The sequence below is a fragment of the Aspergillus nomiae genome (genome assembly GCF_001204775.2).
Source record: "Aspergillus nomiae NRRL 13137 chromosome Unknown contig00508, whole genome shotgun sequence".
NCBI lineage: Eukaryota > Fungi > Ascomycota > Eurotiomycetes > Eurotiales > Aspergillaceae > Aspergillus > Aspergillus nomiae.
This window is the reverse complement of record NW_015378563.1, coordinates 1-21,984: the sequence shown is the minus strand read 5'-3', so window position 1 is coordinate 21,984 and position 21,984 is coordinate 1. Positions and strand designations below refer to the sequence as shown.

At 50.5% G+C, this 21,984-nt stretch overlaps 10 protein-coding genes across 10 annotated transcripts; 6 read left to right on the top strand and 4 right to left on the bottom strand.

The window, feature by feature from the left end:
* Window positions 1–492: 492 nt before the first annotated feature.
* On the top strand, window positions 493–936 carry ANOM_009617 (putative phosphoglycerate mutase family protein; the record flags this gene model as incomplete). Its single annotated transcript, XM_015554873.1, has 2 exons — window positions 493–713; window positions 828–936. Coding segments are annotated over 2 exons (330 nt in total), but the record flags the coding sequence as incomplete, so codon positions are not given.
* A 796-nt stretch (window positions 937–1,732) lies between these two features.
* On the top strand, window positions 1,733–3,562 carry ANOM_009616 (putative 60S ribosome biogenesis protein Rrp14; the record flags this gene model as incomplete). The annotated part of the gene is made up of 3 exons (XM_015554872.1): window positions 1,733–1,786; window positions 1,890–1,973; window positions 2,081–3,562. The coding sequence occupies exons 1-3, from the start codon at window positions 1,772–1,774 to the stop codon at window positions 3,560–3,562; spliced, it is 1,581 nt and encodes a 526-aa protein (XP_015401933.1). The 5' UTR covers window positions 1,733–1,771.
* A 234-nt stretch (window positions 3,563–3,796) lies between these two features.
* Window positions 3,797–5,185, bottom strand: ANOM_009615 (NuoI/complex I 23 kDa subunit family protein). Its single transcript, XM_015554871.1, has 3 exons — window positions 4,843–5,185; window positions 4,408–4,673; window positions 3,797–4,344 (listed from the first exon to the last, which is right to left on the bottom strand). The coding sequence occupies exons 1-3, from the start codon at window positions 5,124–5,126 to the stop codon at window positions 4,214–4,216; spliced, it is 681 nt and encodes a 226-aa protein (XP_015401930.1). The 5' UTR covers window positions 5,127–5,185; the 3' UTR covers window positions 3,797–4,213.
* A 294-nt stretch (window positions 5,186–5,479) lies between these two features.
* Window positions 5,480–6,461, top strand: acpA (acyl carrier protein; the record flags this gene model as incomplete). Its single annotated transcript, XM_015554870.1, has 6 exons — window positions 5,480–5,530; window positions 5,787–5,804; window positions 5,894–5,974; window positions 6,042–6,090; window positions 6,166–6,204; window positions 6,271–6,461. The coding sequence occupies 6 exons, from the start codon at window positions 5,480–5,482 to the stop codon at window positions 6,276–6,278; spliced, it is 246 nt and encodes an 81-aa protein (XP_015401931.1). The 3' UTR covers window positions 6,279–6,461.
* Window positions 6,462–7,147: 686 nt separating this feature from the next.
* On the top strand, window positions 7,148–8,893 carry ANOM_009613 (GOLPH3/VPS74 family protein). Its single transcript, XM_015554869.1, has 4 exons — window positions 7,148–7,607; window positions 7,702–7,948; window positions 8,020–8,513; window positions 8,574–8,893. The coding sequence occupies exons 1-4, from the start codon at window positions 7,338–7,340 to the stop codon at window positions 8,622–8,624; spliced, it is 1,062 nt and encodes a 353-aa protein (XP_015401928.1). The 5' UTR covers window positions 7,148–7,337; the 3' UTR covers window positions 8,625–8,893.
* Window positions 8,894–9,849: 956 nt separating this feature from the next.
* Window positions 9,850–11,007, bottom strand: ANOM_009612 (NADP-dependent oxidoreductase; the record flags this gene model as incomplete). The annotated part of the gene is made up of 1 exon (XM_015554868.1): window positions 9,850–11,007. The coding sequence occupies one exon, from the start codon at window positions 11,005–11,007 to the stop codon at window positions 9,850–9,852; it is 1,158 nt and encodes a 385-aa protein (XP_015401929.1).
* A 398-nt stretch (window positions 11,008–11,405) lies between these two features.
* On the bottom strand, window positions 11,406–12,638 carry ANOM_009611 (phosphatidate phosphatase App1 family protein; the record flags this gene model as incomplete). Its single annotated transcript, XM_015554867.1, has 1 exon — window positions 11,406–12,638. One exon carries the CDS (start codon window positions 12,636–12,638, stop codon window positions 11,406–11,408), a length of 1,233 nt encoding a protein of 410 aa, XP_015401926.1.
* Window positions 12,639–13,656: 1,018 nt separating this feature from the next.
* On the bottom strand, window positions 13,657–14,938 carry ANOM_009610 (ribosome biogenesis TSR3 family protein; the record flags this gene model as incomplete). Its single annotated transcript, XM_015554866.1, has 3 exons — window positions 13,657–14,405; window positions 14,458–14,594; window positions 14,703–14,938. The coding sequence occupies 3 exons, from the start codon at window positions 14,936–14,938 to the stop codon at window positions 13,657–13,659; spliced, it is 1,122 nt and encodes a 373-aa protein (XP_015401927.1).
* Window positions 14,939–15,323: 385 nt separating this feature from the next.
* On the top strand, window positions 15,324–17,625 carry ANOM_009609 (VHS domain protein; the record flags this gene model as incomplete). The annotated part of the gene is made up of 8 exons (XM_015554865.1): window positions 15,324–15,390; window positions 15,465–15,552; window positions 15,601–15,676; window positions 15,727–16,020; window positions 16,072–16,344; window positions 16,398–16,785; window positions 16,835–17,373; window positions 17,425–17,625. 8 exons carry the CDS (start codon window positions 15,324–15,326, stop codon window positions 17,623–17,625), a joined length of 1,926 nt encoding a protein of 641 aa, XP_015401935.1.
* Window positions 17,626–20,161: 2,536 nt separating this feature from the next.
* Window positions 20,162–21,462, top strand: ANOM_009608 (uncharacterized protein; the record flags this gene model as incomplete). The annotated part of the gene is made up of 3 exons (XM_015554864.1): window positions 20,162–20,291; window positions 20,338–20,650; window positions 20,680–21,462. The coding sequence occupies exons 1-3, from the start codon at window positions 20,227–20,229 to the stop codon at window positions 21,460–21,462; spliced, it is 1,161 nt and encodes a 386-aa protein (XP_015401934.1). The 5' UTR covers window positions 20,162–20,226.
* Window positions 21,463–21,984: the final 522 nt, after the last annotated feature.

Below are 21,984 nucleotides of genomic sequence, written 5' to 3'. Positions count from 1 at the left end.
TTTATTTTTTGAGTACTGTTGTTATACTACTTTCTTTTTCTTTTTGGTTATGGAGTTTAAAGGGGTGGGTTCACCTGAACTGTTTTACAATGCTTTTTCCTTCTTGCTGTTCTCTGGTCAGGCCTATAGACTAGGTTAGCTAGCTGCCACAAAATGGCTACTACTCTTTATTTGCTTTTGCATCTTTTTCTTTTTTCGGCTTTGCACCGGTTAGCGTATGCCTCATACCCCCCGACTGTATATCTCATCCGTCATGGCGAAAAGTCAGGCGATCCCCTAGACAGTGGACTAAACGCAGATGGCTGGAAACGAGCTGAATGCGTCCGGGGCGTGTTCGGAGAAGCCTCACCCTACGATATTGGCTATATAATGGCACCGCATGTTAATAAAAGCAAGTATTCTCTGCAACCCTACAGACCCCTAATCCGGATACTACACATAAAAATCCAAAGTACCTGCCCATAGACAGCATAATTGACCAATCCGATAGAAGGAGAGCACCGACGCTCCTACGAGACCGTTCTTCCACTCGCCACAGACCTCGGCCTAACTGTCGACACCTCCTGCAAGCGGAATAAAGTCCACTGCGTCGCAAAAGCAGTCAATGACTATGACGGACCCGGCAATATCCTGATCTCCTGGCGGCATAGAAAGATGAGAGAGTTGGTTCAGGCGTTGGGGTATGATGATGCGCCTGAGTATCCGGATGATCGGTATGTTGGCCTTCATATTCCTCTTAGTATTGATCTTGGTGGTTTGGTGTGCTGTTCAAGAAGGCGTTAATTATATGAGGAGAGTTCTTTGTACTAACGGGGCCTTTCTGGTAGGTTTGATCTGATCTGGACCATTCCGTTCCCGTATGACAATATCACGGACATCCGCAGTGAGGACTGTCCTGTGTTAGATATTCCTGAGGAATTGACGGTTGAGCTTTGATGATTCATTGCGTGTTGATGCACTTTTTATACCCATAAGCGAGGAGGTCATAAGTGGTCATATGCTACATGGCTGGAACTAGTAGCTTGGATTTGGATGCAGCACAGGAAGCGCAACATGATATGGGAGAGATTTTCCGTAGATATATGCTACTACACCCGTTGACGGATAAGGCATGGAAGATACAGCAGGGTGTTTTTGCATCGGAACTTGCATGTGCATCCTTAGATTGGATTAGAGTGAAGATGTATAGTGGAATGCTAATTACGTCATGGACAAGTGCTAAACCAAGAGGTAGAATGTGTGTTTGCTCTCGTTCATCTTAAGAAAGATAAATTGGATCGGTAGGGTATTCAATTTTGAGTTATTGTTGGGTTGTCATGTAGAACACAATAGAAATGTAATATTCCATGTAGGGCGGTCAGTCAGACTGATATTGGAGCAAAGTGGATTATCTCATACAGAGAGATGCCGTCGTAGTATGGGGACAGTTAACAACAGGGTAAAACACCTCTTCTATTGACTAATTCCGGCTTCCGTTAAGATTAGTAGATCTTGTATATTAGCGAGGAGTAAACTGACATACTCAACACAAATAAAGTTAGCATAGTCGATATGATAAGTCAGCAAACCCACGATGTGGCAGGCGGTGAACAGCCAGCAAAAAGCAAGCGGAGAAAAAGAACGCCAAGATTTCGAACCGCCCACCCAATTTTTTCGAGAGTATCGCGTCCATACTTCAAGAAAACCCCCTCAACGTCCAGGTGATAATCACCCAATCCTACATAATACCCGGAACGGAGCTGCTGTGAATCTCCGATTCAAGTGGGAAAAAATGGATGATATCGAGGTATGTGGGCTTGATTTCCCCTTGTTCGTCCATGATTCTTGTGGTATTGCATTCCGGCCCCAGAATTGAAAATTGACGATCGGGAAATTTTTTGGCTCTACAGGATCGGTTGCGTAGCCACGCCCAGGCTTTTGATGGCCTCTTGTCGTTGATTCCGGCGAAATACTATTATGGGGAGGATGGTAGTGTATGTGATTCTACTGCCTGCTGTCTTTGATGCCTTTTGTCCCGTTTTCCCCACGGTCTCCAGCTTGTTCTGCGCCAGGCGTGGCTGACCACCCATATCCTTCATAGGACCAATGGAAACGCAAGAAGCAGACGAAGGAGGAAGCTCGTGAGGCGAAACGGGCGAAATTGGACCCCGATGCCGCGAAGACCGCTAAAGACGTAATGGACGAGAACGCCCGGAAACGCAAGCGTCAAGAAGAGGGTCAAAATGAGGCCGCATCATCTGAGGACGAAGATCTCGGCTCAGAAATGCCTAAGGAAGGCCTGAAGCGGGCCGATGCGGCAAAGAAACAGAAGCAATCCGACGACTCGGCGAAGTCAGAAGAGGCAGAAGCACGTAAGAAACTAAAGGAAGAGAAAAAGGCGCAGAAGAAAGAGCAACAAAAGGAGAAGAGGAAGGCTAAAGAAGCCGCTAAGAAGGAAAAGCAGAAAGAACAGCAAGATAAGGAGGCTAAAACCGCTGCCGCTGACGCTGCACAGAAGCCAGAGTCTAAGTCTGCCAGTGATAAGAACAAGAAGCAAGAAAAGCCACCTGTAAAGGATGACGATAATGATGACGACGTTGATGAAGAAGAGGCCGAAGGTCTCTCTCTCGAGTTCAACCCAGAGCAAACAGAACAGTCTTCCTCTTCTTCTACCCCCAACTCCCCTGGTTTCGATGCCTCCGCTCTTCAATCGGGCGCCTCTTCGATATCTTCTATTGTCCCCCCTTCTGCTCCCAACGATGCCTCTAAGAACTCATCATCCGATCAAAAGCCCCTCAAGTCCACACCCGAAGAGCTGAAGCAACGACTACAAAAGCGTCTTGATGAGCTTCGCGCAGCCCGTCATGCAGACGGGCTGAACGGCAAGCCCGCGAGAAACCGCCAAGAGCTGATCGAGGCCCGCAGACAGAAGGCAGAACAACGCAAGGCGCACAAGAAAGAGCTACGACAGAAGGCCAAGGAGGAAGAGCAACGGTTGAAGGACGATGCATTGGCCCGCCGCTTCTCCCCAGGTGGGTCGGGCTCTCTTCTCGCCTCGCCTCGCTCCCCAGCCGAGTCGGTGGGCTCTAGCGCCGCTAATTATTCCTTCGGTCGTGTCGTCTTCGCCGATGGCCAGGCTGCTGATCCCAGTCTGAACAACGTGCGCGATCAGCCCAAGCGCCATGGTGCCCATGACCCCGCTTCAGCCTTGAAAGCCGTTGAGGCTAAGAAGGCCCGACTGGAAAGCATGGACGACGAGAAACGTGCTGAACTCGAAGAGAAAGATATGTGGCTGAACGCCAAGAAGCGCGCTCATGGTGAACGCGTCCGGGATGACACTTCCTTGTTGAAGAAGGCTCTCAAGCGCAAGGAATCCGCCAAGAAGAAGTCCGAGCGTGAATGGAAGGAGCGCATAGAAACGGTCCGTAAGGGCAAGGAAATGAAGCAACAGAAGCGCGAAGACAACCTCCGGAAACGCCGCGAAGAAAAGGGAAACAAGGGCAAGAAATCCGCTGCAGGCAAGAAAAAAGCTAGACCCGGTTTCGAGGGAAGCTTCAAGGGCAAATCTGGTGGAAAGAAATGAACAGTGACTAGTATGTAATACCAACTTATGTATCTAAAAAGAAAGATATCCTTCCGCAGCAGCCCTTGAGGATGAGCACTTGCTCTGCGGAGAACAAAAGTGATCAAAAGGTAAAAGAAAATCGAGGAGTGTGGGAATTGGTGTTTGGGCTTCTTTGGGGGGTTATCTTGTTATTTGTGCATATGTGCATAGGCAGCGATTCACCTGTTGATATTCATAAATTTCAAAGGAGTTTTCTTGGTTTCATCCTATCTCTTTTGTAGGGTTCTTTAAAGATTTGAAACAAAAGAAAATGAAGTACTCTTAGATTTATTCCCTAACAAAAACAGTATAGAAAACAAGAACAAGCCATGCGGGATTTCCCTCCAACATCAAGACAATAAAAGAACAGAGCCGGAATTCTAGTGACTGGGATCCCCTGTGAACCCGACTAGTACATCTGGTAATAAAGCAGGCTAAGCGTTAGATATGTACAAAGTGGGAAGATGAGGGTGTCGACCCTTGGATATCCTCTGAAGGAAAAGTTTGTCTTTCCCTTATGTGATTTTTATGATAAGATTCTTTTGAATCCATCTTATCTAAAGGTGGATTTACGTGATGTGACACCTAATTCAAGAGTGCCCTTGTGATATGAAAGCAGCTGGTATTGTTTTAACGGTAGGGAGCGTCAGCTCTGGCAGCGGCGGCAATTTCAGGCTCCCACTTGTCACCGTTGGCCAGGAGCTTCTCCTTGTTGTACAGCAGCTCCTCACGGGTCTCGGTGGCATATTCAGCATTGGCAGCTGTGTTGCAGCAGGTCAGTCACGGCATTCAAGGGATCTAATCTTAGGATGGCTGGTGCTTACTCTCAACAATGGCATCAACGGGGCAGCTCTCCTGGCAGTAACCGCAGTAGATGCACTTGGTCATATCGATATCATAACGGGTCGTCCGACGGCTTCCGTCCTCACGTTCCTCGGCCTCGATGGTGATAGCCTGAGCAGGGCAGATAGCTTCGCAAAGCTTGCAAGCGATGCAACGCTCCTCACCGGTGGGATAACGGCGCAGGGCGTGTTCGCCACGGAAACGAGGGGAGATGGGGCCTTTCTCGAAGGGGTAGAAGATGGTGTAACTGGAGTATGATATCACATCAGTCAAGCTGTTTGACCGGTCGAGAATCCCAAGTAGCATGTCCCAGCACGCGAACATGATACACAGCAGTAGTAAATGACCACACGGGATACCAATTGGCTCCTAAACGACTGGAGGAGCTTGATAGGGCGCGGGAGAGGGCGACTTACGGTGGTCTAAAGAACTGCTCCAACACGACGTACATGCCGCGGAAAATCTCCGACATCAGGAAGTATTTGCTGGCCTTGTCCAAAGAGGACTCGGTGGTCTCGTCCCATTTCTTGGGGGGAGCCAGACGGAAACCGGATGGAGGGGGACCAGCTGGGGTAGCAGCCCGGCACACCGAGGAGGAGAAGTTTGCGGTTGAGCCCAAGGGACGGAAAGAAGAGGTCAACAGAGAAGGCGCAGGCCGGCGGTAGGCGACCAGCCTCGCGACCGACTTCGAGGAGGCCATGGCGGGGGATGAGATAGCGGACTGGAGAAGGGGAATGGAGTGGTGAGGGGAATCAATTGGGGGGGTTCAAAGTGGGAACAGGACAACTGGGAGAGGTTCACGAAAGTCGCTTTTGGTGGTTTGCCGGCGGGCTTAGGTCATTTCTTTCTGCCGCCCCGTGATTGGCCGGCCGCAGGTTTTTGCTTCCCCCGAGCCGCAACGCCAAAGCAGAACTTCAGAAACTCCAAGGCTCATAAGTCCATCTTTCCTACCACTCCCGACTCTACTCTCTCGTCACCACCGCCCTCCTTTTCTCGTTCCTACTTAATTCCCCGGCAATTGCGCCTTTTTTCAATTCCTCTCCAACCGACACAATGTTCCGTTCCGCTGTTGTCCGCTCTTTGAGGGCCTCCGTTCCTCGTGCCGTCAGGGCCCCAGCTACCTTCCAGATCCGCAGCGCTCCTGCTGCTCAATTCGCTCCTCGCTTTGCCTACCAGGGCGTCCGTCTCTACTCCGCTCCTGCCGGTCTCAACAAGGAGGAAGCCGAGGGTCGGATAGTCAACCTTCTGAAGAACTTTGACAAGGTACGTCGGGTTACTTTCCCGCCTCGGAAATGAAGACCATCCCAAAATCATCGCCGGGAAACTTGAAAAATGGCTAATGTATCCAATCACTGTACAGGTTTCCGATGCCAGCAAGGTTAGTTAACATTTGGTGTCTCCGGGTGTTTGATGGACCGGTTCAGACCCGCACGCAGAACGATGAACTAAGGGAATTCAACCTATCAGATCAACGGTGCTTCTCACTTCGCAAACGACCTTGGACTTGACAGCTTGGATACCGTGGAGGTTGTTATGGCCATTGAGGAGGTATGGTTATAGCACATTCCCTATTATACTGGTCTCGAGTTGAATCCTGACGTCTTATCTCGAATAGGAATTCAGCATTGAGATCCCCGACAAGGATGCCGATGCCATCCACAGTGGTAAGTCTTTATCTGAACGAGGCCCTTTGATGGGCAGAACGCGGCGACCGTCCATATACTCATCTTTTGATACAGTTGACAAGGCTGTTGAGTACATCCTTGCCCAGCCCGATGGTAAGTCCTGCCTTGCTTTGACAATGTCAACGTGTTTGAATTGACCACAACTAACTGGTATCGCAGCCCACTAAATTATGTAATACGAAGATCTGAATGATTTTGCGGGTTAGATAGAAAAGAAGGGGATGGTGGCGTGCATCTACATGGGGTCTCAGCGTGGAAACGCTACTTGTATGCTGATACATGCCGGTGTTGTTTCACCCTACTATATCGTGTATATCATCTTGAATGCAGTTTGATTGATTACTGTTGGGTGTGGGTTGCTACCAGGTTTCCTGAGGACCTCGTTATGCGCCAATAGTTCGATGTAAACCGCTCGAGCATGTAGGATTGGTGTTATCTGTTCGGTGATTGAATTGATGCGGGCCTCAAGATGAATTGGGCATGTTGTACATGCCACCCGGCCTCTTGAAATTAAGACAATTTAGGAGTGGATCTGAAACCGTGTTGCTCTGACGACTTTCACGAAGGATGACGTGGAGCGGAACAAGTCGAAGCGACTCAGAGAAATATCAGACAGATATAAGGATAAGGGGCGAAACCCTCTGGCGTACTGGTTTTAGTTCGAGATGTGTAAAATAGAGTATTCCATGGTAGAATATCTGGGTGTGTGAGAGTAAGAGAGGAAAAATGCTCTATATACAAAGATTGTATGGGCCCTCCAGGTTAGATAAAATGACATGGTTTTTGTGGTCCGTCACCGGAGAAGCATTGACGCTAAGGAGAGGAACAAAAGTTGAGCCGTTAACTTAATACCAATCGAGAATTTCTTGAACTTCAAAACACCATCGAAGTTTCTATTCTGGTGTCGGTTTGGCGCAAGGGACTCCATCTGGTCCGCCTGAATTAATTCCTATTGATCGACCGTTTCGGGACAGTTCCAGTTGCACACTCTCCGCCTCGTGTCCTTCTTCCTCACTCCTCTTCCTCCCACTCTTCCCCCCTGACAATTACCCGCCCAGCAAACTTTCGGGATATTCTTCCCTCACCCGTCAAGCACGCTATCTTCAACAAACTGGTAAACGGTCTGTGTCGCAGGTCATAGCGGTATAGATTCCGGTTCCTGACATTCTTCCCGACCGTGCTTTCGCTCTCCTTTCCGCTCCCGAACTCCGATCCCCTATCTCCTCATGGCCTCAGCCGGGGGCTTGACTCGCCGAAGAGGTGGCGGTCGAGTCGCTGGCGCAGACGAGAACGATGACAGCAGAGTCTCCTCGCCAGTCTCCAGAAATGGTTCTTCCTTGGATAACCGTATTCCCGAGACGTCGTTCACCAGTACCGAGAATGGACACAAGATCGCATTCGACCCCAGAGACCTCAGCGAGACCGAAGAACGAAGCAAGCAGCCCAAGCTGACGTTGATGGAGGAAGTACTACTGCTGGGGTTGAAAGATAAACAGGTTGGTCTTGCGCCCTGAACCACTCGTTTACGCTAGGGAATGGCGCGTTGCGATCCCCAGTCTGGATGCTGACACCGGTTCGGGAAATCTCTAGGGTTACCTGTCTTTCTGGAACGAGAACATTTCGTACGCTTTGAGAGGATGCATTGTGATAGAATTGGCCCTCCGCGGTCGTATTAGCATGCAGAAGGATTCTTCTCGACGGCGCTTCCCCTTGGCCGATCGTGTGATTGAAGTCGTCGACGATACATTGACTGGGGAGGTCTTGCTGGACGAGGCGTTGAAGATGATGAAATCGAGCGAGAAGATGAGCGTGAACTCCTGGATTGATCTCATGAGCGGTACGTACGACTGATGCTCTCTATGTTCGATGTTCGAGAGGGCCCGGGTGCTAACGGGGGACGCGTGACAGGTGAAACATGGAACTTGATGAAGATTGGCTACCAGTTGAAGCAAGTGCGTGAACGTCTGGCGAAGGGTCTTGTCGACAAGGGCATTCTTCGGACTGAGAAACGCAATTTCCTCCTCTTTGACATGGCTACACATCCTGTCGCCGACGGCGGCGCAAAAGACGACCTCCACCGTCGGGTGCGCAATGTGTGCAGCAATCGAACTGTGATTCTTCCGCCTAACCAGTGGCTTCCTGAGGACTCCGAGTTCCGCTACCTGCGGACGATCACGATGGTATGCGCAGCTTACGCGGCGAACGTCCTGGAAAACGCTCTGGTCACAATGAGCCACGAGGCTCGAGAGAGAGCCTTTGCGCAGGTGGATGAGTTACTGGCAGAGTACTCCCAGTGGCCATTTGCCCGGCGGGCGGGTGGTTCGCAGGCAATTGGAGCTAATTTGGCGGGGGCAATCAACGAGGAGGTGAACAAGGCTAAGGACAGAGAGCTTCAGTTGGAGGTATGCTCGTTTTCCTTCTGCAGAATATTGACTTGCAAACCACTAACGAAAACCTCACAGATTGTTGCAGCATGTTTGAGCGTTTTCACTAGACTCGACTCCTTACTGTAGGAGCTTTCATCTATCACCCTCCTATGTCTTATCACTCTTTGCCTTCGCCATCCATCTTACTTATTCCCCTGATCCCTCTCCCAGAAAATTTCAGCAGGAGTTCTTCTTTTACTTTCCTATTTTGGCTACTGAGCAGTAGTTTCCGGCATGCGGTTGGAATTGGGCGGAGTGACTTTATATGATTCAGCCGTCGAATACGGTCCTATGCATTATTCTACGAAATGTTTGATTTCTCTGATCTCCCTCGATCTGATCTTGCCTGTTTATCCATGTCTTTCCTGTCGACCACGTTAGCATTGCGAGCATATCCTTCCCGTTCAGATGATAAGGACATGTGTATTCCATAGAATCGCGCACGAAGCATACCTAGCCACCAACGCAAGCCAAAATTACGGACAAAGAGAACCAGAAAAGCACAAGAGAAAGGAAAAACACAACCAACCGTTCCATCATCCTTTACAAAGCCCGCACCCGATGTCCCGATTGATAAAAAACCGAAGCCCAACTGGTTTGCGGCTCAAGAGGATATGAAAAAGAAAGAGCAACAGACAAAAGCAAGAAAGTAGGAGGAGCATAGGCTGGAACAGTGTCTTCATGATTTTCCTTTTTTTCATCTCCTTACCATGTTTCTTTTTCCTACCCTTCTTGTCTACGAACTTTACCGATTTTTGCCCATCTAATGAATCAATCAATTAACTTCTCTTCTTCATGATGTTTATTCATTGATGGCTGTTGTCCCCTTATCTTTCTTATCTGTTTCTCTGGTCTGAGGATCACTGTCTTACTTCCTCTTTTACTGCCTACTGTTCCTCTTGTGTATATCAGGTTCATGGAAGGAAGGTACCGACTGTTTCGTCCTCTTGAGGTGTGTATGCTTGAATTTGTCTATTTTGCTCTATCTTTCTCTGCCGTGTGTGGCTGTGGTATGGGAACTGTTTTCTCTACGTTCTGGTATGTCGTTATTTAATGTGAGTATTCTTGATATTGATCATGTTTATGGCCTGCTCCCCCCGTCTCTGATTAAGTGTGTTTATGTTGGAGTAAGTCGTAGATTAGGACTTGGTGTCTAGGCTACGAAGTATGAAGATAACAGTGTAGCATTGACTATGAAAATCAGAAAATTCAACTAAATGCCGCTTGATGCTATGGAGTTATTGGACTGAATGTGAACAAACAAAATAAAGAAATATACGCAAAAAATTTAGATAGAGAAAGATAAGAGAGATCAAATATTCACCCGGAAGACCATCATTCCCCCTCTCCTAGCTCCACCAGCACCAGCCGCCTCAGACGCTAGGACATTCGCTCCATGGGCCAGGTCCACGATACTCTGAACCCGGCCTCGGATGGAACCCTCTTCGACCAGCTCCGCAATACGGGCTAGTGCCTTGCCATCCGGGTTCAAGGCGACGAATCGACTGAACAGACCTTGTTTCTGGGTCTGGGCTTCTCTGTCGGCGGTTTTGGGCTGCACGGCTGTGTCGTCTACGGCGGTCAGGACGATGCCATTGTTTTTGACAACGTCGGATGAGTGGGCGAGATTGAACATCTGTTCTCCGGCGCAGTCGAGGATGATGTCGACTGGCTCCCATTTGTTCTTGCGGAAGATCTTGGCGAGATCGAAGTCTTGTGGTAAGGGGAGCGCGGCGTCGATGACTTCGTCCACCTGGACTTGGTCGCGTAGGAAGTCGTCGTGCTCCGGGCATGAACAGGTGGCGCAGATCCATGGCCGGTAGTGTGGAAATAGGGATCGAGCTCGGAGCAGTTGGAGCGCCTGGGCAGCGACCTCGTTCTCGCGGGCATTGGTCACTAGAACGCGCAGCTCACGGCGAGCATCGTTGTTGTCGAGGCCCCCGTATGTGAACAAAGCCTGCCATGCTGTGAGAGCAGGTCCAGGGATGGTAGATGCCTCGGCGGCGCTGATATTCTTCGGCTTCAACGCGATCTCATTTTCGGTTGCGACTGTGTAGTCTGCAGCGGCGCCGTCGCGGGTGTTGCTGATGAGTCCAAAGACGGTGTCGGCGACTTTGAACTTTGGACCATCTGGTTTAGTGTGGTCTTCGGTGGGAGTACTGATGACTATGCCGCAGTAGTTGTGTAGGGGAATCTGAGGGATTGATTTTGACGGGTGAAGGGTTCGAGCGAGCCTTAGTCCGTCATGAGAGAAAGCCGCTGTTTGAACCTTAATGAGGTACTGATTTGCTGCTGGCTTTGGTACCGGGAAGTCCGTGTCGAAGATCATCTCCGAATCCACCCTGGGCGCATCCAAAGCCGTCTGGTCGGTGATGGCAGTAGAAGCCGGTCGGTGATATAGGGCTCTCATAGTCCCCGGGACGAACGTTTGCTCATCCATTGTGGTAGAAAAGGGTTTTGCTGGCTTCATTACGGTTTAGTGTATGACATATGTGTGATACGGCGTCGATCCTACTCTGTTTTCTCCGATTTGGATGAAGACTAGAACCCCGGCCGGGGCAACGAGTATATAACCCGCCAACACAGACTTCGCCCCTCAATATTGTGCACCAAAGTGCCGTCGACACCGGTTATGACTGTCCCATGAAGTCAGGTTCGCAACTCTGCAATGAGAGCAGGTCATTTAAGAGGAAAGTTCCGAGTGGGAAGCTGTGGGGAAATCGCTAGGCTTCCGGTGATGTAGATAATCTCATGTTGACGTAACGAGGGTCTGCTTCCGCTTATATCAGCAACAGCCTTTTATACTTCGCTTTAGGGTTGCAACACACCATGCAGGATAAACCGGTTGCCGTGAATATATCCAGGCCATTAATGCGTCTCGTGAGAGGAATGTGTGGTAGTGTCGACGTTCAGATCACTCACGAAGTCGAACACTGCTTCGGGTTGTTCGAATACCTTCCATATTTGGTCCGGAACACCCTGAAAAGCTGCCTTGAATCTCTCTGGAGAATTTTGATCCTCTAGATGTGGGACATCGGTGACTTTCCTGATCCAAATGGCGCGGATCCAGTGTGGGTGCTTCTTATAGACCTCTGCGTATGCTTCCGGATCCTTTTGCGTTGTGTCGCCGATACAAATGACTTCACGCTGAGGGAACTGGCATCGGATTTTCTCGATTTGTTGTACCTTGTATTCCATGGTATTTACTGTGAATGACTTAACCAGTTCACTGACGTCCAGCCAAGAGGAGTCTCGGAGGATCAAGGTCCCAGGATTGAAATGCGTATGAATAAATGTTCGCAGGAACGGATACAGATTGTACGGCGAAGCAGACACGTAGAACCATGCTGGCGAAAGTTCTCTGTGTATGTGAGAATATAGCTCAGGCATCCCGGCAATAGGCCTCGGCTCTTCGACGAAGGTTGTTCGAAGAATTCCAGTAGACTCGGAGGTTTTGGTATACTTGATCGTGTCATCGATGTCCGATATCACGAGCCAACCTTTGGGGCCAGCGAAGTAGGTTCGCATTTCGACATTGTCTCTTGAGCCGCGGAGATACGAGAGAACTACACTTCCATCTGCGATGCGACGGTTACCCATATTCACCACCTGGATGCTGATGCCATTGCTGTTTGTCGGACCAAGTTGCTGGATGATGGTAGTGCTATTCGGCTGTGGAATTTCGAGCATCATCATACGTGCAGGCATAACGTGATATAGGAAAGGTTGTAACCGTCGCGCTATTTGATGGCGTGTCTCCCTTTCGGTGCCTATTTCTCCGTCGAGCCCAATGAGATCCGCAATCATAGCAACGATCTTACTCATATCCTTCCGGCTGTCCCTTCGAAAAACGCAAGCGACGACTTCTGCGTGCCACGACTCTTTCAGCCCCTTAGCGATTGGGGTCGTGCGTAGATAAGCGGTATTGTCGAATAACCACACTGTATGCTGCCGGATATCTACTGCCTGAATCGAAGGCTGCTTCCATAGGAAGGAGGTCAGGAAGTGCAGCATTGAATCTCTCCTCCACGAGCGGTCCCCCAAGCGTTCAAGCTTCTGAATGACCGGGGGATGTTTCGTTTGAGCTGTCGGTGAAACCATCCTGAGGGGGTCGCAAGAGAACTTTCAGCGTCAAGGTAGAGTAAGAGGTAAAACGGTCAACTTAGCGATGATAGTTTTGTAATCTAAGGGAGCATTCTATTCCGCGAAAAATTAACCAGAGATTAGTACTTTACTTTTCCTGTGTCTATTCTTATATATCACCAGCAAATATGCGTGAGGCTGATAGCCCTCTTGATCTTCGCATGTACTTCATCGTATTGGTCCTAAGCCACGGGGCAGTGACCCTTTCTGGCCCAGCGGCAAATTAATCTGAGTCACTATCATCAGGAACAGTCAGGCGAACGAAAGGTCAGGGCGGACATTTCGATAGCGGGTAATAGATTGGCTGTGACCGCGAATGAAAGAGGTCGTCTGTCGTATACTCCGGCGAGTGATGGCTCATCGCTTGGCGCCCGATACAACCAAGTCAGCATGGGGTTGCTTGTGACCCTATCAGATTTCTCGGTTTTCCGCGGCGCCTGACCGTCGAAGGCACAGCGTTGAATGCGATCGAACCAACGCCCGCGAAATTCAAGTTTAGACGTAATGCTGCAGGAACATGGGTCTGTAGTGACGCTGGCCAGTGAACAGTCCTGCTGCTACTATGTGACTGCGTCCCATTTGCCCCGGACTTCGTGCCCCTCGGGTTCTGTTTGTTGTCATTTGGCATCATCGTCGCGTTGCAGGGGGAAGGAGAGAAGATGTCGGCGGTGCAGATCATGGGAATCGAAGGCTTCGATTGTTCTGCCTCATTGGTCCGGCCTCCAAGGTACAGCCACCCGGCTGCTTAACATATTGCCCTAGTAAGGCTGATGGGCGACATTGAAGAGGAAAGAGAGAGAGGAAAAAAAATAATACCTCTATGTAAACTTTTATTTCATCAACCTCATATGTCATAAATCTGTACATTAAATGGATTGTCCTTTTCCCAATATGCGGCGGTTTCCTGCTTCCCCCCGAGTCCCGAAGAGTGTTCGAACTAAAGCAAGCAAGACCCAGAATAAAATCGGACCGACAGCTACCACCTCTTAGGAGCACTGATCACCGTTCGAGAAAACGACGCGCTGAGGGTGTCGTTTCCTTTTTTCCGGGTCGCAGCAATAATACCTGTCCGATCCGTCACCGGTGTCGCATCGATGATATTGTCAAACGCTTCGTCGTCACTCCCACCCGCAGACCCGGACTCGGCGTCTGAGTCTTCAACAGGCCCTGCAGCTGGACGGGTGATCTTCTCAGGCTGTGGCTTGTCGGGGACAGTAGGATTCTGAAAAGCCTTGGAGTTGAGAATTTTGCGGCGGATTTCGGCCATCTGCTCTTCTTCTTCAGAGTCATCCGAGATGGCAAAAGGGTCTTTTTCTTCTTCCGGCTCTTCCTCTTCATCATTCTTCTCTTTTTCTTTATCGCCCTCTTCATCATCTTCGCTGTCCTTATCATCGGAATCAGAATCATCTGGCCTCCGGTTCGTATTTCCCACTGTCCACATATCATCGGCACCTTCGACACGACTGTCTTCGTATTCTTTCTCGATCTTAGCCAGCCATTCTTCCTCGGTCCGTTTGACGTCTTCTTCTGTGGCGCATGCGGCATATCGCTTCAGGAGTTTCGAATTAATATCGAGGAAAGCTTCACCGTAACTGAAGTGCTTAAGAACCTCTCTAGCCCAATCTTCGTGGCCGCAGATACAGAAGCAGGCCGCCAGGGCTTCGACGCAGTTTAACCGCCATGGCCGTCCGTAGTTCACTGTGTTGGCTGCAACAAGATAGGGTACTGGGTGTATTGGTAAGTAAATCGTATCAAGTAGCTTTGAAGGCTAACATACGAAGTCTTTCACACTTTCCTCCTATGCGCGAGAAAGGCACTTCCTTCAATCTTACCCACGAGCATTCCACTACCGCAGCGCCATATTGTTCTAGTATGTCTCGGTCCGCGGGGGAGATGATTTTCTTCGCATTCGGACTGCAGTCGCCTGGTTAGCTTATTATAGTAGTGAGAAAAGCGGAGTGATCTTTGAAAGGCAGCAAGAGGATATTACAAAGTATAGAGGAGAAAAATTGGGTTACGTACGAAACGACGACACCTGGATACTTTTGGCCAATACCTAGCTCCCGCATCAACCCCAAATGCATCAATCTCTTTCCTGAGCATCGCTTCGGGTCACAGTGTCCCAGATCCCAACAGGCTGCTTTGAAAGGAAGCCTGTCGGAAGATTCGCCGTCGCCGCGGGGCACTGGACGTGGGCGGGGTGTCGAGGAAAATTTCTTGCCTCCGCGGGCGTAATTGTCTTTCTTATGTCGGACCATGTCGAAAGATAGGTTGGAATAATGATAATTCCGTTACTTTCTGATCCCTCGAATTCAAAAGGAAGAGTTGTTATGTGGAAGGTGAAGAGGTGCTAAAACCGATGGTGAGGACTAGTTTCAATAAGTAAGTAGTTCATGTTCATAGAAGGAAAGACGGGGCAACTACGGCGACGGAAGCGCCAACACGTGGAGCTCAACCCAACTAGAGTTTAAGTGACGCCGCGCCCGCAACTTGCTTGCTTTTGGCCAGCATCTATCTTTCTTTCCCTATCACTTCGCCTTCTTTCCTTTGTCTCCCTGCGTCCCGGTCGGACATTGTCCATAGGGGCTTCAATTATTGTCCTTTCCCTTTCCCGTCACCACCCTGGAGGCCGCATCCGCACGAATGGCAGCTAGGGACCGCTTTGGTGCCTACGCTGACCTGGGCCTAACTCCGCTGCAACGAGCTGTTCGTATGTGACCAATCCACCCCCGCCACTTTGAGTAGGAAGAATTTATTCTAACTCATCTTGTGCGTGTTGACTAGGTCATGCTTGCGACATCTCTCACTACGAACCTAACCTTGCCCTGAACCTCGAAGTTGCGGACTTGATCAATTCCAAGAAAGGCAATGCGTGAGTCGCTGTCGATCTAGTAGGATGGCGCATTCTTACGGTCTACAGTCCCCGTGAAGCGGCACTCGAGATTGTCCGTCTGATCAACTCCCGGAACCAAAATGTCTCCTTACTGGCGTTGGCTGTAGGTTTACCGATCTTCGGAGAAGCTAGTGCGGGGCTGACGTAGTATAGCTCCTCGACATTTGTGTCAAGAATTGCGGATACGCTTTCCACCTTCAAATCAGTACCAAGGAGTTTCTGAATGAGCTGGTCCGACGGTTCCCCGAGAGGCCGGCGATGCGCCCCTCGAGGGTTCAACATCGCATTCTAGAGTCGATCGAGGAATGGAGGCAGACTATCTGTCAGACATCGAGGTACAAGGAGGATTTGGGACATATTCGGGATATGCACCGTCTCCTGCTCTACAAGGGCTACGTCTTTCCTGAAATCCGAAACGAGGATGCTGCAGTTTTAAATCCTAGTGACGTAGGTTCTCCTATCGGTGCTAGTTTTAGGATAGCTAGCTGACATTCCCAGAATCTTCGCTCCGCTGAGGAGATGGAAGAAGAAGAGAAAGAGGCCCAGTCAGCGAAGCTCCAGGAGTTGATCCGTCGAGGCACACCGGCGGATTTACAAGAAGCGAACCGATTGATGAAGGTGATGGCCGGATTTGACAACCGACACAAAACCGACTACCGGGCTAAGGCGGCAGAGGAGGTCGCTAAGGTGCAGCAGAAGGCCAAGATCTTGGAGGAGATGTTACAGAGCCAGCAACCGGGAGAACGAATCGCGGAAGGGGATGTATTCGAGGTAGGTTCATCACTGGCTGTGTGGGAAGGTTGCCGCTAACGTCTTCCGCTTAGGAACTTGCCAATGCTTTACAAAGTGCTCACCCTAAGATTCAGAAAATGTGTGAGGAGGAGTCCGACGATCCAGAAGCTGTCCACAAATTGTTAGAGATCAACGATAGCATACACCGCACCATCGAGCGGTACAAACTAGTCAAGAAGGGCGATCTGGAGGCTGCATCGAGGATTCCCAAGGGCACTCTAGGAACCACGACCGGGGTTTCGAAGAACGCGAACAATGAATTGTCCCTCATCGATTTTGACCCAGAACCCAGCTCAAACGGCAATCCCTCACAACCGGCGGGCGGCAGTTCTCTCGAGAACGATCTGCTTGGCCTCTCAATAGAAGAGCCAGCCTTCACTGGAGGTATCTCCCTAGGACCTGGACCTGGATCTGGACCTGGTAGGTAGTGTTTTCAAAAGAGCCTCGACCTGTTGCTAACTGAGTGTAGTGACCCCAATGCCTTCTGCTACACCGCCCGTACAACAGGCCCCTTCGGCATTCAAACCCAACTATGATATCCTGGCTTCGTTGAATTCATCCCGCCCTGCATCTCAATCATCTACGCCTGTACCTGCAGCGATGCGGCCACAGAGCACCACCGCTACCCCACCTCCATCCGATCCTTTCGCCTCGCTGGTGTCTGCCAGCCCCCGACACCCCAGTCCGTTCCCCTCGGGAGTCTCCAGTCAACAGCCCGCATCGGCCGGACCTTCCCTCCTCGATCTGGCAGGAGCCAGCTCGCCGCAGCCCCCAGCTGGCAACACCAAAGCGGCCGATGAGGACGAGTGGGATTTCACGTCCTCTCTCCCCGAAAGTAACACTCTCCCGACCACGAATCGTGTGCAGGTGTTGAACTCGTCGTTGCGGGTTGAATTCGTGGCGCGGCGGCACCCCCAGCAGGCCCGGCAGATTCATATGGTGGCATTGTTTTCCAACGGCACCAATCAGCCACTAAGCGAGTTGCATTTCCAAGTCGCTGTGGAGAAGGTTAGTTACGGTGGTTTAATGTATAGAGTTCAGGGGCTAATGCGAGACCAGGCATATACTTTGCAGCTTCGACCCCAATCAGGGCGGGACATTGCTCCTCTCCAGGCGAACGGAGTCCAGCAGGAAATGTTGGTGAGTGGCGTGGAAGCGGGCAAAGGTAGTTCCATTAAGATGCGGTTCAAGGTTTCGTACCGGGTGGGCAACGAGCAAAAGGAGGAACAGGGAATGGTCCCTTCGTTAGGAATTGCTTAGAGAGAGAGAGAGAGAGAGAGAGAGAGAGAGAAATTCTTAAGAGATGATGGCGAACGGGATTCGTTTCTGCTTCGTTCTGTCGTGTTGTTCAGTTCTCCAGCTTGCATTCTTGTCTATACCTGGCCAACTTTCTGATGCCATTTGATGAGCGATATTGGGTGAATTAAGTTTGTGAGATTGATTGGGTCCTCTTGCAGCGTTTGCTTATTGATGTCGAGTAGAAAAAGCTCCTGATGCGTGAGTGATATCTGATGCCTGTTTGGGAAAAAGCCGCCTTCGGGCTGGGGAGACGGACCCATAACTACTCTCTATAGTATATCTTATTTTTTCTATTCGATTCTAGTTTATTTTATATTCTTTGATTCTAGAAAGGCACATGCGTTTTCTGCCTTGGTTCTCGGAGGGGAATGTAGGAAGTTCAAGGCACGCGACGCCATTGTACCTGTGGTTGATTGTTGGATCCCAAGCACTTTAATTGTTAGGTACTTTGTCGATACAGACCGTTCTGGCGCTGGTACTGAGTACAGTAAGTGCTGTATGCAGTAACAGTAACGGTAACGGTAACAGTAACGCACGTCGTACCATCGGCGGAGTGGCGTCATCCGTGTGGCGGGCGGCCGACGACTTAACCCGGTTAAGTAAGGATATTCTACTCTGATCCTGAGTTGAATCAGTTGGAAAAATGATATGATTTCGTTCTCTGCTCATGAGGAACCAGGATCAACCTGGATGGCGAAAAACATGGGCTCGACCCATCTGCCGGGAGTCGGGACTGCCCCCGAGGAATTCCCTCTTTGGGATGCGATGTTCGGTCCTAGCGAGGAACCCAAAGCCCCCATTTTAAATGACTCAAGGTTTATCTGCTCCTCTGTACAGGCGCAGGAGGCCAATATGTGATGGAAGATCATCCGGTCGCACAGCCATGGTATCTGGTGCAGTGGGTTGAGGGCGTACCTGTGGTTTGCATCTCGTACCTTTGAACTTACCAGCAGGTTAGGTAATTACCGAGGACCAACGGAAGAATTGCATGGCAGTGTTGTCTATTAGGGTTCCTGCAGGTGCACGCGGATTCCATGCAGGGACTTAGCCCTAATCGACGAAGAGTTCCAACGTGACTGCCCTTTCCAGTTCCAACCGCACAGAGTGTGAGACTGGGGAAATCCTCCGGTGAGGCAACACTACAGAGGCGATGAAACCATTAGTGCGATACTAGAAGAAGAGATTCGTCATCCCCTCGTGCTTTGATTGAATCGGATCCCTGCCGATTAGCAGTTATCTTAGCGGCATCTCGTCAGTATCTCTAATTTGTCATGCCCCGTTCACCCCCCCCACGGCAATTGAGATGGGCTTCGACATGAAATTGCCCAATCTGGCCTCTGAGAGACCCGGACCCAGTCACATGGGGAGTCTTGGACCTTTCCCCATCGAGTGGGGAGAGGGAGATCACCGAGAGGCCCCGAAGTAAAAATCGTTAGGCTCAGTACTAACTCCTGCGCCGTCTGGCTCTGGGACAGATGGTCCGTGCGATCAATCACAGTGCACTTCGTGCCCGTCCAACTCACAGAGTTTACTGATAGACGTGGTCTCTGGTTGCGCTCTACCAATGGACGTGCCATCCCCAGTCTTAGGGCAGGTAAACCCAGTGCGAATCCTTTTACTGCCCGTTGGCCAACAGGCTGGGAGGGAAAACAAAAGTCAATCTGGGGGAGGCGCCATCACTGCTTGGCTCATACTTTGCTTCCCAAGTTACTGGGAGAACTCTGCACATGAAACTGGCGACCGTTGATGTTCGTTGCTGCTACTGCAGGGGCTAACTGTCGAGTCAGGTGGGATTCGGACTGGAGATCCTCCACAACGGTGGGAGGTGAGATCGATTGGGACGATCCTCATGAAGCACAACCTCCCCATTTGGTTCTAGACCCCGAACCCGAACATGTTTCGACTTCTCAGGCTATTATAGTGCTACTTTTAGCGTCCTCTGCTTATCGTGGGGAAGTAAAATCGAAAGCCAGCGCATATCGCTCGTGTAATTTGCCTCCTATCCTGGAAAATGGTTCCGGTACTACGCAAATGCCCGCTTCGCGTCGAGTCTGTTTTGTACTTTTTCTTCACTTGCTGAAATTCCCAAGACTCCTCTCAAGCGGAACCGACCCAAGGTTAAGCCCTCTACTACGCAGCACCATCAGTGCGAGAACTTTGGCCGCAATAGGACCCACGGAACGGCCGGAAGCCAGACTTTGACCGGCCCTTAGGTCGAGGATCCGAAGTTGAACCTGCTCCAAAGCGAGTGGCTCGCCTAGGCCCCCCTCTGAGTGCCAATATACTTGACAGCTGCGCTGCAAAGTTAATAGGGGGGGTGTGGGTTTTGTGGACGACCAAAGGCCCCCTCGTCCGCTACTACATATTTAAATACTACTCTCTCGTTTACTTCCTCGTTTGCCCCCCCGCCTCTTTTGCGAGATGAGATAAAAAAGTCCTGTTAATACTTATACCATCGTACCTGCCTTTTTCTTCTCTTCTGTATCCCTGTACATCTATACGTATATGACTCCCCTCTCGATCTACCTTCAATAGCCCGGCCATTCCCATATCATCGCCGCAATGGCTTCCCCTATCGAGTTTGAGATCTCGCCAAACCCTCGTACCCGTGAGGAAAACCAAGAGCGGTAGGTCTCTTTCTCTCTCCACGAGGGATCCGACTAATGAGACCAGAGCGTTCATTGCTGCCTCTCGGCGGAAAGATCGGAGCCTCGATGCCCGTCTCGAATCGGCCAACCGTGCGTCTCAGCTGCATAAGCAGCGGACCGGCAAAGCTCTCCTGATTACCCGGGAGATTGTTGAAAAAGAGGCCATGTACGAAGAAGTAGATGACCGCTACAAGGAGAAACTACAACGCATGCTGGAAGCTCAGAATTTGCAAATCAACACCCAGTTCCAACAGAATCTCCTCGCCACCTTGGCCATGCGACCCGGCTTGCAGCATCGCCGGGCCTCCATGATGGCACAGCGCGGCCCCATGGACGGGGTACGCAAAATGAGCCTGGACCTGTCCAGCATTCGCAGCTCCTTCTCGGAGGGCATGCGTGGGAGCCCGATCACCAGCCCATGGCCATGAGCGCCCACCCGAGCTACGCGATGTCGCCCTCGTACGACGGGAACTCACATTCCCCGTCCTCATTCCATCATCCCAACATGGTGCCCGCTTCGTCGGGTCCCATGCCATCCTACATTGCCCAGTCGACCCCCACATGGCCCGCACACATCGGCCCGCAGCACGTTCGGACGCCTTGGGCTGGCTTTAACCCTGGGGACTTGAACATGCCAGTGCGCCAGTTCCGAGACCGTCTGGGTTCTGCACCGGTTATTCCCGTGCATGCGATCCCCTCCAGTGCCGCATACCGACCGACACCCACTCCTCAACACAGTCGCAACCGCTCCGAACCAGGCCAAACGCCTGCCCAACGGATGCCGTCCCACACGCCCTCCGTCGAGAACACTCCGAGAGTGGAGCCTCGCATGGATGGGCTTCCCACTGAAACCTTGCCTACGACTTTGCCGACTCCCGATCTCTGTCCCACCCCCAGCACACCTCACTCGCCTACCTCCACCGCGAAGCACAGTGACGTTGCCTTCGACACCCTGGACCCCAAGGAATCGGACTGCGTTTCCTTCTCGCAGCCGTTCCTGGACCAAGACTTCGTCGACTTCCAGGGCCTCTCGTTCTCCTTGGGTAGTAACCCGACCATCCCCTCGTTTGATAACACACTGCACCATCCGGAAACCGAATGGAAGCCGGACGAGGTGGTCCAAATGGACGACTGGCTCGTCGGTGCCTAACCTCGTCCAATTTTTTCAATTTTCTTGTTTTTGAATGATGATCCTTGCATAACTACATTGGGTAGCTTAGGGCTTTTCATCCTTCTTTGTTTTTTTTTTTTCTATTTTCTACCTGTTTTTACTCATTTCTACTCATCTATAGCTTTGCTTTCTTTTCAAAGAGATGAAGTTGCGCTGGACCAGTCAGGGCAATACCCCGGGATGAATGGCGTTTCAATTGGCTTGTACAATAATGAGAAATGAAAACTCATCCAAACATTTGAACCCTTTTTTCCTCCTCCTAACCTTTCCTCTATAGTTTGAAACGTCTCCACCATAGCAAAAACCCCGAAACTCATTGAAAAACATTAATAATAATCAGAACTATGTTCCAACGAGTCAAGAGATCGAAACAGGAACAACAAGGTTGCAACAGCTCCACCGCCAAGAAACGCCGCAAACAGTAAAGCAGCAGGAAAGAAGAATGTCACTTCACCACTGTCACAACAGCAACTTTAACCTAAAGGAAAGAAAAAAAAACAA

Bases quoted from the DNA above. Each gene is read 5' to 3' on its own strand.
- ANOM_009615 (XM_015554871.1), bottom strand. From the start codon at position 5,126: ATGGCCTCCTCGAAGTCGGTCGCGAGGCTGGTCGCCTACCGCCGGCCT. The intron at 4,674-4,842 runs GTAAGTCGCCCT...ATCATACTCCAG, and splicing joins GAGCAGTTCTTTAGACCACC to TTACACCATCTTCTACCCCT. The intron at 4,345-4,407 runs GTAAGCACCAGC...GCTGCAACACAG, and splicing joins CGTTGATGCCATTGTTGAGA to CTGCCAATGCTGAATATGCC.
- ANOM_009613 (XM_015554869.1), top strand. From the start codon at position 7,338: ATGGCCTCAGCCGGGGGCTTGACTCGCCGAAGAGGTGGCGGTCGAGTC. The intron at 7,949-8,019 runs GTACGTACGACT...GACGCGTGACAG, and splicing joins CTGGATTGATCTCATGAGCG to GTGAAACATGGAACTTGATG. The intron at 8,514-8,573 runs GTATGCTCGTTT...AAAACCTCACAG, and splicing joins ACAGAGAGCTTCAGTTGGAG to ATTGTTGCAGCATGTTTGAG.